The sequence below is a fragment of the Hoplias malabaricus genome, chromosome Y (genome assembly GCF_029633855.1).
Source record: "Hoplias malabaricus isolate fHopMal1 chromosome Y, fHopMal1.hap1, whole genome shotgun sequence".
Taxonomy (NCBI): domain Eukaryota; kingdom Metazoa; phylum Chordata; class Actinopteri; order Characiformes; family Erythrinidae; genus Hoplias; species Hoplias malabaricus.
In genome coordinates, this window is record NC_089820.1 from 77,369,714 (window position 1) to 77,383,353 (window position 13,640).

At 39.5% G+C, this 13,640-nt stretch overlaps 1 protein-coding gene across 1 annotated transcript; it reads left to right on the forward strand.

Moving 5' to 3' along the window:
• Positions 1 to 635: 635 nt before the first annotated feature.
• Positions 636 to 12,013, forward strand: LOC136678753 (nicastrin-like). Its single transcript, XM_066656881.1, has 17 exons — positions 636 to 773; positions 2,436 to 2,537; positions 2,918 to 3,041; positions 3,294 to 3,412; positions 3,622 to 3,767; positions 3,955 to 4,105; positions 5,070 to 5,182; positions 5,811 to 5,963; positions 6,236 to 6,340; positions 7,219 to 7,296; positions 7,518 to 7,687; positions 8,139 to 8,241; positions 8,347 to 8,445; positions 8,610 to 8,706; positions 8,845 to 9,008; positions 9,868 to 10,077; positions 10,478 to 12,013. The coding sequence occupies exons 1-17, from the start codon at positions 716 to 718 to the stop codon at positions 10,598 to 10,600; spliced, it is 2,115 nt and encodes a 704-aa protein (XP_066512978.1). The 5' UTR covers positions 636 to 715; the 3' UTR covers positions 10,601 to 12,013.
• The last annotated feature ends 1,627 nt before the right edge of the window (positions 12,014 to 13,640 follow it).

Genomic DNA, 13,640 nt, shown 5'->3' on the forward strand with positions numbered 1-13,640 from the left:
ATCGGCTCCCAAGCTTCACGTTTGATTCCTTATAGAGTCTCGATTTTTTTGTTTAGTAAGTTTGAAAACAGTCCTTATAAAACATTGTTATAGTTACAGTAATATTAAGAGATATGTCCGATACAAAACATTCATATTCAAATTAAATTTAAAAAGGCAAATAAATATAGATATAATTTCCTATAAAGGATGATAGGTTTCAATGCATCTTACGGCAACAATTTTCATATTTGTTGTTGTTCCACAATGTGATTAGCTCATGTCTTTATTTTTGGAATTGAATCATGTGGAATTGATTCACATAACTCAGAATCAAAATTAAAGTCGACTCACATTTCTGGATTCGAACCGCCCTGACATGCAATGTTTTTGTTCCTGGACAAGCCCGGAGAATCTAGCTAGGTTTCTACCGTAAATACGGGACCTCATGCGCACTTTCAAGTGATAAACCCAGAATATTTGATAGAATGTTATAAATATAGTTTAATTAGTACATGTGAAAAGCGTATGTGATAAAAACATAGAGAACGTTAGAGGTTTGTCCACTTGTTTGTCCTGTAATTACACTAAAAAGATTTTTTGATTAGTGATGCGAAAGTGATCGTACGGCAGGTGGCAGTAAATGAACATTATACATGACACACCAAAAACGGACCCGGAAAAAATAGAGCAGGGCTTCCTTTGTTTTATCTGGTGTTGAGTTGAAAGGGAGAAGATGGGTCCAGAATCCTTCAAATGGCTTCAGCTGTTGGTCTTTAGTTTCTTTTATACGTGTAAGTAACTATCGCTCGCCTTTAATAAGAATACTTTATTTCGTTGTTAATTCCCGTGTGTATATATGAGTGAAACACCATTTTCTCCTTAAATCCCTGTCTTGAACCAGGAAAGCACGACGGTTCATTTTTTAGAATTTCAGTTCCACCTTAAGAGCCGTAACAGTGATCCTGTAGCGCCTTAACGCCACAATAAACCCACTGTAGCGTTTAAGGTGGAAAGGAAGGCTTTCCCAGTGTTGAGTTCGTTAAGGCTTCTCCCAATTCTTGCTCAGTAAATGTGTACACATTTCTCTTTCTCAGATGGCTGATTTTTAAGGTTAAAGTGGGTATTCACTTGTCTGTATAAGTCGTTCAAAATGTTTGCTGTGAAAACGTGTCCTTGATATTTCTGTAGAGGTAAGAACAGACACTGAATTTTTGTTAAAATGATAAGAACCAGGGGGCTGTTCCACAAAAGTAGGACTTCTCAGTTTAGCCATATAACTTAAGCCCAAACGCAAACCTGTCAAATAGTAAAAGAACAGTGTGGCATTCCTACTGGACAGACCCCAAGTTTGGGTTTAAAGTCCCCTCCGTAGCATATTTTTATGTTATTTTATACCATGTAAAGTAAAAATGGTTAACATTTCTTCTATGAAATTGTAGTTTTCCAAAGACAATCTCAATCAGGGAGGTTCATACAGGCAGAGCTTCTTACATCATAAAACCTAGAAACCAATACTGTACCCGCAAGAGAGTGGCAGAGATGTGGGTGGGGGTAGGACTTGCATATTTGTTGATCTTCATGTACTGAATGAAGGCGAAAATGTAGATTCATATATAAACACTTTTTAAGGCATAAAGGGATTTTAATTGTTTTAAAAAAACTATTTCTAAGTATAGATAGCTGCAGGGACCTGGGGTTGTGAGTGTGAGCCTTTCTTCGGGTGATTGTCTATGAAGAGTGCTGTGGTTTCTACCCAGAGTCCAAAAAAAAAAAAGGTTTTCGAAAATATCTGTGTGTTTGTGTGTGTGTGTGTGTGTGAGAGAGAGAGAGCAAGAAAGAGTATAGTGCCCTGTGATGTATTAGTGCCCCACCCAGTGATTCCAGGTAGGCTCCAGACCCTCTGTGACCCTGAACTGGATAAGCGGTTACAGATAATGAATGAATGAATGAATATGTCATTTTTTAATGAGCAAAGATAGTATTTTAAGGGTTCATTCGTTGACAGGAATGGGCCTTGTATCTGTATGGAGCACAGCAATGCCTATTCTGACTTCTGTTAGGTATCGGGCTATAAGTGTTTATTTGAATTCTCTGTGGTGCTCCGGGTGACTGTCTGTGAGGAGTTGGTGTGTTCTCCCCGTGTCTGTGTGGGTTTCCTCCGGGTGCTCCGGTTTCCTCCCACAGTACAAAAACACGCGTTGGTAGGTGGATTGGCGACTCAAAAGTGTCCGTAGGTGTGATTGTGTGAGCGAATGTGTCTGTGTTGCCCTGTGAAGGACTGGCGCCCCCTCCAGGGTGTACTCCTGCCTTGCGCCCAATGATTCCAGGTAGGCTCTGGACCCACCGCGACCCTGAACTGGATAAGCGCTCACAGACAATGTATGAATGAATGAATTCTCTGTTATCTCATGTTTACAAGCTATGAGCTTAAGCATGTTTTCTTCCTGCTCTAGATGTGAACTGTAGCTCTGTTGAGAAGAAGATCTACATTGAGCTCACCAACACTGTCCCATGTGTCCGACTTCTCAACGCCACACATCAGATAGGCTGCCAATGTAAGTCATCAATTATGAGATTGTTATAAGTGTGTTATAAGGATTTCTAGTTGAAAGCAAAAGTGTCATATTCCATTGGCACATGATTTTGTGAAAATGTGCACTTAAAGGTTGGCTGATTAGCTCAGATCACAAGCACCAATAAAATGTATCCCAATGATTTTGATTTCTACAAAGTTGGCACAGCTGCCAAGTCCTCACAGCAGTGTTCCTAAAATATAGGTAAAAGCCTTCCCAAAGAAGTAGAGGCTGTTACTGCCGCAAAAAGGATACCACCAATCAGTAACCTTAGTTTCAGAAGGGATGTCGGATTAATGGTTTTCCAGAATGTTGTGTGATTTTTAATGTATGCCTTATTTTTTTTTGCCTGTGTACTCAAGCCTCTATATCAGGAGACACAGGTGTCCTTCATGTTCTGGAGACAGATGCAGACTTGGAGTGGATTCTCAGCACTGGGCCCCATCCTCCTTACATGGTCCTCATGGAGTCAGCCCTCTTCACCAGGTACACTGGGGAAACACTTAACATGCATAAAGCCTTTAAAAAGCAATGCCATTATTGTAATGTTACATAGCTACATTTCAGACACAAATGTGCACACACAAGGAAATGTGGGATTGTTCCTAGCCTTCAGATGATTGCCTAGCCCGTGTTGTACTGTGTTAAATTACATTTCCTGTCAGCACAAGAATTTTTATTTCATTGTAAAATTAAATAAATTTGCCTGTTTTGTGTTTTCCATTTTCACATGTATAGGCCTACGATGATGAAGATGAAGAACACAAGCAGGGTGGCCGGAGTAGCTGTGATACACACTAGCACAGCTCCAGATAAGGGCTTCTCCCCACACACATCCTGCCCCAATCAGAACATGGGTGAGTTTGTGCGTTTGCGTGGGCTGTGTGTTTGCTTGGGAAAAAAAAAAGAAAAGCAGGTGCGCAACTTTGTGTTGGTCTTGGCCATTTCCGTGTGGCCCTTCCAGTCCTGGTCTAGAAATGCTTTTTAAATACATTTTGTAGGTACATATATACATAGTGTAATGCTAAGTTCTGAATATTTGAAATGTACTTTTGTTCCCACTTAGGTGTGTATAGAGAGCAGTATGGTCCTGAACTGGCCAACTGTAACCAAACAGTATGGAACCCTCTGGGGAATGACCTGTCCTATGAAGACTTCACTTTCCCCATCTTCTCTTTAAAAGATGATAATCAGACCCAGATCATTCACAAGGTGTGTGTATGAGCAACAGTGTAAAAGGGAGAGTATGTGTTGGGGGGTGGGTGCTGGATTTAAGATTGTGTAAGTACAGATATTTAAGCGTTTTATATTAAACCTTTATTGTTTATAAAAACGCCATCTATAGTCTGGAATCTTTTGTAAATTGGGGCTTTCATTTAAAAAAAACCTTTTTTGACAGTGTTTTGAGCAACACAATGCACGAGTGAATGGCAGTGCCCCTCAGTACCCGCTGTGTGCCATGCAGCTGTTCTCTCACATGCACGCTGTCACCGACACTGTGACCTGCATGAGGCGAACTGACCTGCAGAACAGCTTCAGCGTCAACCCAGGTACGTACACACACACACACACACACACACACAAATACATAAACAAAAACAAACAGGTAACACCTTAAACAACATCTTTCTTATGCTGTTAGTAATGTCAAGCCCATCATTTGTAGTAGCTCCTATGAACTATTTAGTAACAAGTGTTGTATAGTAATGAGTTAAATACATATTCAGCTAAGAATGAATAAATATTAGTGCACCAGGTAGTGTCGCAGTCACACAGCTCCAGGGGCCTTGAGGTTGTGGGTTCAATTCCCGCTCCGGGTGACTGTCTGTGAGGAGTGTGGTGTGTTCTCCATGTGTCTGAGTGGGTTTCCTCCAGGTTTTCCTCTGGTTTCCTCCCACAGTCCAAAAACTCACGTTGGTAGGTGGATTGGCGACTCAAAAGTGTCCGTAGGTGTGAGTGTGTGAGTGAATGTGTGTGTGTCTGGGTTGCCTTGTGAAGGACTGGCGCCCCCTCCAGGGTGTATTCCCGCCTTGCGCCCAATGATTCCAGGTAGGCTCTGGACCCACCGCGACCCTGAACTGGATAAGGGTTACAGATAATGAATGAATGAATGAATGTAGATTAGTTTAGTGGTAATTAGTAGTGAATACATTTCTGTTTCTGTTTCTAATCTTTAGCTTTTGTACTTCATTTTAGACTGAAATTATCCAAAAAGAGAAGAATAGATTTATACACGTGCAGTTTTTGGTTCCTGTGCTGATAGATGTCAGATGTTTTAAGAAAGTCCACTGCATTTCTAGAACAACTAGGTACTTAACAAGTCATATTTTATCTGGGTGACAGTACTTTCTCCTGATTTAGGCTAATTTGCCCATTTGTGTAATTACAATTAATCTAATATGTAAATTGTCTAGCCTTAATAATAAGTGATTGAAGTGTGTGCTCATATATAGCATCTAACAGCTTAACATTCAACTTTCCATTTTTGTTTTCTTTCTTTTTCTGCATCATCAGAGAAGTTGTGTGATCCACTCGGTGACTACAATGTGTGGGCCTCCATCCGGCCCCTTAATGACAGCCAAAAGGGCCACAAGGAGAATGAGAGTGTGGTCATAGCAGCGACCAGGGTGAGAACATCTGTCTGCTTTAAAATTGTTTTATTGAAAAAGTTTGGGGTTTAAAAAGCAAGGTTAATGTTGGAAATGTTTAGTGTATTTAGGTTATATTATTTGGCCCTGTCCAAAATAATTTTAATAAATAATTTAAATAATTCATTTATATAGAGCCTTCCTCACACTCAAGGTAGCTTATATAAAAATGTCTGGAAATATTTGTTTTGTATTGGTGACAGAAACACCGGGCCACACACACACAGTTTGTGTGTGTATGTGTGAGGGTGTGTCTGTGTGCATGTGTGAGCATGCATTTACTTGTGACAGGAGTACACAGCTTCCCTCAGTAGTAGACAAAGATGGATTGTTCAGGCTCTGAACACCACTCTTTTTTTTTTTTTTTTCTTAGACAATGACCTTTTTCTGTGTGAATGAGAAATTGCTAAATTCAAGTAATTGATGACTACATTTGATAAAATAATTTTTTTGATAAAGATTTTATTTGATTCTGTTTTATTCTGTTTGCAGACTCACTGTTTTCCTCTGATATTTATTGTCCACTGGTTGTTCTCCTGCTCTCTTGCTACCACCCCCCCCCCCTCCCTTCTTTTGCTCTCTCTCTCTCCTTGTCTTCCACTCTCAGCTGGATGGGCGATCGTTTTTCTGGGACATCGCTCCATCAGCAGAGGGAACTGTCTCTGGTATTGTGACCCTACTGGCTGCAGCTCAGGCTCTGTACCCTGTCACTAAAGAAGCTCAGCCCCCACGCAACATCATTTTTACCTTCTTCCAGGGGGTGAGTGTTGGTGCTGTAAGAATATATCCAAAGGTTGGCAGTTCAGCTTCGTCAGATTTGAATAATTGGCCATAATAATCAGTCAAATTTGCATATCAAATTTTCATTTCTAAACTATATATAATTTAATTATTTTGAGATTTTTATCATTGAATATAGGTTTAAAAATAAGTCCTTGTGATTTTGGATGTGTCTCCAAGTGACACATGCATTGTGTTTATGTTTGTAGGTTTGACCCCTATTATTATTTTTTACTCTTTCCCACTTTTCAGGAAGCCTTCGATTACATTGGTAGTTCCCGAATGGTGTACGATATGGAGAAAGAGAAATTTGTGATCGATTTGGATAACGTGCACTCAATGATGGAGATTGGACAGGTTTGCGCTGATCATTTCTAGGACACACACACACACATACACACACACACACACACACACACACCTGTGGTGTAATATATACACAGGTGTAGTTAGAAATTATTTTTTATTTTAATGTATTTGCTTTTTTTAATAAACAAAAACAATTAATTAAATTAATTCTGCATTAAACTTAAATATTTTTAATTAAAAAGTATCACTGCTGTTATATTCTTAAATCATCTTGCAGTTACATATTTGAAGGGTGATTTCAAATCTTTTTTTGCTACGTATGACCCATTTTAATTGATCATTTATAGGATTAAAACCACCAATCGATTATTTGAATAACATTTGATTATTTTACTACAGTGGTAACTGTCATGGGGTGGGAGTTTTAAACCATGAACAGCCTATTCTTGATGTTACTGTCTTTGAAGTAGAGAAAAAAATGGGTGAATGTAAGAATCTCTGTTATTTTGACAAGGCCCAAATTGTGAACGTCATAATGTTGGTAATTGGGGCACCTACAAAACGTCTTGTAGGGTGTTCCCAGTATGCAGGGGTGAGTACCTACTCAAAGTGGTCCATAGCAGGAAGACTGGTGAACCAGTGACAGGATCATTGGTGCCCAAGGCTCACTGATGCAAGAGGGGAGTGAATGCTAGCCCACTGTTTCAGACCCTGAAATTTCATGTTGACTCTAACGGAAAGCTGCTACAGCACACAGTATCACATCTTGCTGCATATGGGGCTGAGGATGCTCTCACCAGAACATTAATGCCATACCCCCATATTCATGCGTAAAGATACAGACACATATTTAGGTATATTTGTTTTGTGAGTTAGCCCTAAAACACACACACATCTAACACTGTTTGGTGGTTGTATGTTTGTAGGTGGGGCTGCGAAGTGGACAGAACCTGTGGGTGCATACAGACCCAGTGTCTCGTAAGAACACCACAGTGGACGATGTGGTGAGTGAGAAACAGCACAAGGACAGAAAGAGAATGAGAACAGAGTGAATGAAAAGAACTGGTGTCATTATCAGTGATTTATTTATTGGTTTCACCACATTTTCCAGTTTTAGCACTCTGAACCGCATATAGTTCAATGAAGCTGAAACTAGCTTTTTATTCAAATTGTCTTGTCCTGTTTCACTTTGTTTTACCTTGGTTTTTGTTTTTTACTTCTCAAGGTTAAAACGCTGGTGTCCAGCATCACCTCCGTAGCCTCTTCACTCAATCTCACGCTGAAGGAGCCCGATACCTCTCAGGCCTTGCCTCCCTCATCCTTCCAGCGCTTCCTGCGCTCTCGGCCAATCCCAGGCCTGGTGCTCGCTGACCACCAGTCATCCTTCAACAACAGGTACTGCCCTCACCCTAGTGAGAAAAGTCAACTGTGAGCCAAATAATCAGTGAAATAAAGAAAAAAAAAGTCAAACTTATGGAATATCTAACATCAGCCATCTTGTCCACAGTGTCAAAAAACCTTTGAAAATCCTTGCACCTAGAAATTGAATAATTTATTGTATTTAGTTCAAATTTTTAAAGTACTTATTCAAAATACTAAGTTATTCAGGTATTTCAATTCAATAAACACAAAATTTGTACGTTATATGGCAAAAATTAAGTTCATATAAACACTGAATATATTAATATTTATTTTATCAGTTACTTAGAACAATAGCATTTACAAAAGTATCATATTGTTAACAAAAGCTGTTGCTCAGTGTCCCATTGTAACACCCTACTCACAAAAATGGAATTACATTAAGATGAACCCTGTTGGATAAGATGTTTCTGCGTAATTGATACAGGTACTATGAAAGTCTCTATGACACAGCTGCGTATATGAACGTGAATTACCCCCCTGACCTGACCCCAGAGCAGCAACTAGAGTATGAGACTGAAGCAGCCAAGGTATCATTTACATAGCCACCATTACCACCAGACCAACTGTTTAGCTAGAATTACTACAGCAGCAGGCCTAATTTCTGTGTTTTTCTTTTTTCTCCGTCACTGTAGTCTCTTAGTGAAGTGGCCACTGTGGTAGCTCGTTCACTCTATAAACAAGCTGGAGGGGATGACCGATATCTGAACAACATCACAGCAGACACTAAAACAGTGAGTCACATGACACAGTCATTCTTTCCTCACATGATCAGATGCCAGTAGGAGTGGGGCGTCTAAGCTCTGTTGAAACTGAAGTTGGAGATTCTCATCTCTCTCTCTCTCTCTCTCTCTCTCTCTCTCATACTTTGTATTCCTCTCTGCCTACCGTTTCTCAGGTGGCCAAGTTGCTGTATGGATTTCTGATTATGTCCAATAACAGCTGGTTCAGTTCCCTACTGCCCCCAGAGGCTCTTGGACGTGGTTCAATTCTAGGTTCGGTCAATAGCTATAATCCTAAGGCTTTTCTGGGTTTTTTTTTAGAGTTTTTTTATCCTAAACATTTACACTGTCAAAATATGCATACTAATTTTCATCATTAATTCTTTGCTTGCCCCTCTGTTTCCTCTGCAGAGTCAAGCCCACCTCAGTACTATGTCGGCCTGAGGCTGGATAACTCAGTGAAGACTATTACAAGCTTTGTGCAGTTTATTCTGGCCAACATGACCGGCACTGTCACCAACCTTAACCAGAGCCAGTGCCAGAACCCCAAAAGCGTTCCTGGAGAGAGCAAAGATGTAAGTATATTTCTAACCAACAGCAGATTTACACTTGTGTGTTTTTGTGTACTTTGTGCTAGAAGGTGCAGACTTTCAGCATTGACGTTCTCGTAGGTCTAATACTTGTAGATAAAGTAACACTGTTTAAACCACAGTGTACAGTTTTTTACTTCTCTTTCTTACTCTTTCTCTCACTCTTTCCAGGAATTAACATCAAAGTATTTTTAAGAAAGTCTGTCAACTCAGCAATACATTAGCGCTGTTATTTCCACTTAAACATGACCAGTGTACCTCTTTGAATAGAAGGATATCTGTAAACACCAAATCCACTGTTGTTTCAAAGCTCTGGTAAAATAATAACAAAAAACACAGCTTAGTTTAAAGCAATTGGCTATGTTTTTTTTAGCTTAGACAATCATCAAAGGGCGGCACGGTGGTGCAGAAGGTTAGTGTCGCAGTCACACAGCTCCAGGGGCCTGGAGGTTGTGGGTTCGATTCCCACTCCGGGTGACTGTCTGTGAGGAGTTGGTGTGTTCTCCCTGTGTCTGCGTGGGTTTCCTCCGGGTGTTCCGATTTACTCCCACAGTCCAAAAACACACATTGGTAGGTTGATTGGCGACTCAAAAGTGACTGTGAATGGCCTATGAAGGACTGGCGCCCCCTCCAGGGTGTATTCCCGCATTGTGCCCAATGATTCCATGTAGGCTCTGGACCCACCGTGACCCTGAATTGGATAAGCGGTTACAGATAATTGATGGATGGACAATCATCAAATCACTGCATACTTTTTATGAGTCTTTCAAGCACATATCTGATGTATGCTGTATCCTCTGGTATTAACATTTGAAAGCAATTGTCTCTCTATTTCTTCTCACAGCTGTATTTCTACACCTGGGTGTCTGGGCCTGTCTCAGCTAATGGCACAACAGAGCCTTACTGTGTTCGCGCACCTGTGCGCCGTGTCAAAGCACTGTCCCCTGCTTTTGACCTTCTGGACTATGGGTCCACGGAGTACTCCACATGGACAGAGTCACGCTGGAAGACCATACGAGCGCGCATCTTTCTAGTGGCCAGTCCTGAATTAGAGGTAAAGATGAAAACCTGAAATACATTTCAAAATAAAGAGTTTTATGAAGTTCGATTTATGTCATGTCTTAATAATGGGCCTTGCAAGCCACTCTAGGCCAGTTCATGGGATACGTTAAAGTTTGGGTTTCCATTGTTAAAATGTTTGTATTTTTAAAAAAGTAAAGATTAAACATTAACAATAGATTAACAGAAATACTATTTCTGTAGAGGATGGTAATGTATGGCTTAAAATGTATTACATTAATTCATAAATTGTCGTATCTGCAAAGTTTATGGCACATTCAGACACACATAAGTAGAATAATTAATTTGGAAAGGGATGCCCACGTCTTTGCAGTTGATATATATGCATATATATATTTAATTTAATTTTTCTTTGTTCTTTCTTTCCTGTCTAGATGATGACACTGGTAGTGGGCGTGGCTGTTTTGCTTGTGTCCCTCTTGGTGACATACTTTGTCAGTTCAAAGGCAGAGCTCCTCTTTAGCTCCACCCGTGAAGCACCAAACACCACCTACTGAATCCAGCAAAGCTTTAACCCACATACAACAGATGCACATACAAACACATTTACAAATAAACAACACATGTACAGATTTTGCAGCTTCACTCTCAGTTTTATACCACTATTCAGTCTGTCAGCAAAGGACCATTTTTTAGGACTGTTTACACACTCCTCAGATACATTTAAAGGAGAATTGTACAGATATTTCTACATTTCTACATAAGTGAATGGTTATGCTGTAAACTGAGTCATTGAGAGTGGTTTGATGTGAAATGTCCTAAAGCATTTTAGCCATGTATATGTGCATTATACATTCAAAATCCCCTGTCTACCTATTACCACCACTGTAAGACATCTGTGTGTACATTTCTCCACAGTGAAACATTTATTATCAAATCACTCTGAATGCTTTTGCTTACATTATAACTTTTGATTTATGTAGAAACTTGAGGCAACAGTAATTCTCCTTTTAACACACACAAACACACACACGCACACACGCATAAATACAACGTACACTTAAAGACTCTAACTGGACTTGGCCACACTGGTCTGAGCTGGACACAATAAGGCTATTAAAAGGTCTGTTGTTCTGCTGCAGAAAGATGTTCATATTCATGCAGTTCTTTTTTTTTCCATGTTATTTTTTAATTGCTAGGTTTTATTTGTCCTTACTGTACTGTGGGTGTGGCACTAATTTGAGAGATAGATATTTTAATGTTTCAACTGGGCTGTGAGAATATGGGGTGTGAATGAGTGAATGAGCCTGTTGCTGCAGGTTTGTGAGAATGAATTTGATTGTGATTGTGTATACTTCTGAAATCGTGTGCGTGTACATGGACGTATGTGTACGCAATATGTGCAATAGTCGTAGCAGAGTTCATTTAATTTTCTCTCTCTGTGTAAATTCTCCTGAAGAGAATGTAATCTGACCTGTTCAGCCTGAACTGACCAGGGGCTTTGGCCTGAACGACCACTACTATACATTTACAGTGCAGGGCGGAAAGGAGCATTTGGCTCATTGTCTTCTGTAACTGTAAAATGACTCTGCGATTAACATCTTTCCAGGAAAAAAAGACACACACAGGGTGTTGAAGAACCAAATCAACCGTGATGGCAGCATTTGTTTTTTCCATGATGGCGAGTGAGATCTTTTGATTTATGATGTCATTATTTTTCTCTCACAAGCAGAGAGGTTTAGAATTGATGCCTTGATCAATGAATAAACATGGCTTATTTTACAAAGTGAATTTTACTTTCTTTTCTGTTGTGTGAAAGTGCTATGGACTCATTCTTAGGAACTTGATGAGTCAGACGAGACACATTTATTATCAGTATATTTACTCTAGTAGTGTTAATAATGTAAATGATCTCTTTATTAGTGAGTCTTTGGCAGATTTATGTGCTTCCGTACAATAAAGTACACTACAGTTCTGAAGGTTTTGAATTGTCCTGAGAATTTTCATATATTAGTTTAGCTTTTATTGAAGTGAGTACACTAAGGACACTATAAGGCCAAATGGTTGTGGACACCTGCCAAGCCAGAATTTCTTGTGAAATAAAGGGCACATTTTTCGGTCTGCCTGGTTGGTGCTACCATATAATATGATTAAATATTTCCTGTTGCGCCTAAGGTTAATGTTTTCTCTTGATATCTCTTAGTACATACATTGATTCTATAATGTTTATGGTATTTTACAAACTTTTTATATGTGAAATCATTCAGTATATTCATTCATTCATTCATTATCTGTAAGCGCTTATCCAGTTCAGGGTCGTGGTGGGTCCAGAGCCTACCTGGAATCATTGGGCGCAGGACAGGAATACAACCTGGAGGGGGCGCCAGTCCTTCACAGGACAACACAGACACACACACACCTACGGACACTTCTGAGTCACCAATCCACCTACAAACGTGTGTTTTTGGACTGTGAGAGGAAACCCATGCGGGCAACACACCACACTCCTCACAGACAGTCACCCGGCGCAGGAATCAAACCCGCAACCTTCAGGTCCCTGGAGCTGTGTGACTGCGACACCTACCTGCTGTGCCACAGTGCCGCCCCAAAAATGTCAAATATATTTGTATGTCAAAAATACTTGTATGAAAAAGCTTAGCTGTTGACATAAGTAGGGTATAATGTTAATTAGTTTTTTTTTATATTTTTAAAATATTAACATTTAACATCTGCAGTCTAAAATGTTGTAACTGGCTACTATGTAAATATAAATGAATGCTAATAATTTATTCATTGTAACATGCTAATAAATGTTATGACATGGATAAAAACACACTGGCATGAACTTGGAGTGAACTTGAGAGAAATTTCTCAAAAAACATACCAGCAAAAAATATACCAATGTAACAAACTGTATAGTTCATATTAAAAGTCCATGTAAATTTATTTGTGCTACAAAATAACTCATAGATGAAGTAATTAGCAAGTGGTTCTTAGCAGAATGATACTGTGAAAAAACAATTGTTTCAACTGACTGGTTTTGTAGGGTCTACAACTGGATAGACAGTAAGTAATGATTCTATAAGTGATTCCAGTCTTCAAATACAATTATCCTCATCTCAGTGACTTTCAAAATGTCAAAGGTTTCCTCTCCATATACAACCTCTGAAAACACTAATGACACAAGCAAAAGCTATGCTAACAGGAGCTACTTGGGTTCTAACTAACAGCAGCCAAAGAAAGCACAAATTAATTTAGTAGTGTGCATTTAGTAGATTTAGTAGTGTGCAGAAATCAGTGAACGCCCTGTTGTTTATGTAACTAGCCAACATTTTACCACCAGGAGTTGCACTAGAGCACCATCTCAGATGCAAACAAATATTTCTTAATTACTCATACACTCTTCCCTTCAGACTCGTCTCCCACCACCCCCTCCATGTTTTCAGCTTCTTAAGGCTCAGATCAAGAGCCGAAATGCTGCTAAACCCCTGAGCAAAACCATGCTCAACAACTGAGACATATAATACATAACAATAGATAATAGACAACAGACAAATAATAGTAAAAAATAATATTCATATAGTGCTTGTCCATAAC

Coding starts and splice junctions, on each gene's coding strand:
- LOC136678753 (XM_066656881.1), top strand. CDS start 716: ATGGGTCCAGAATCCTTCAAATGGCTTCAGCTGTTGGTCTTTAGTTTC. Junction 4,106..5,069: donor CAGCTTCAGCGTCAACCCAG/GTACGTACACAC, acceptor CTGCATCATCAG/AGAAGTTGTGTGATCCACTC. Junction 10,078..10,477: donor TGGCCAGTCCTGAATTAGAG/GTAAAGATGAAA, acceptor TTTCCTGTCTAG/ATGATGACACTGGTAGTGGG.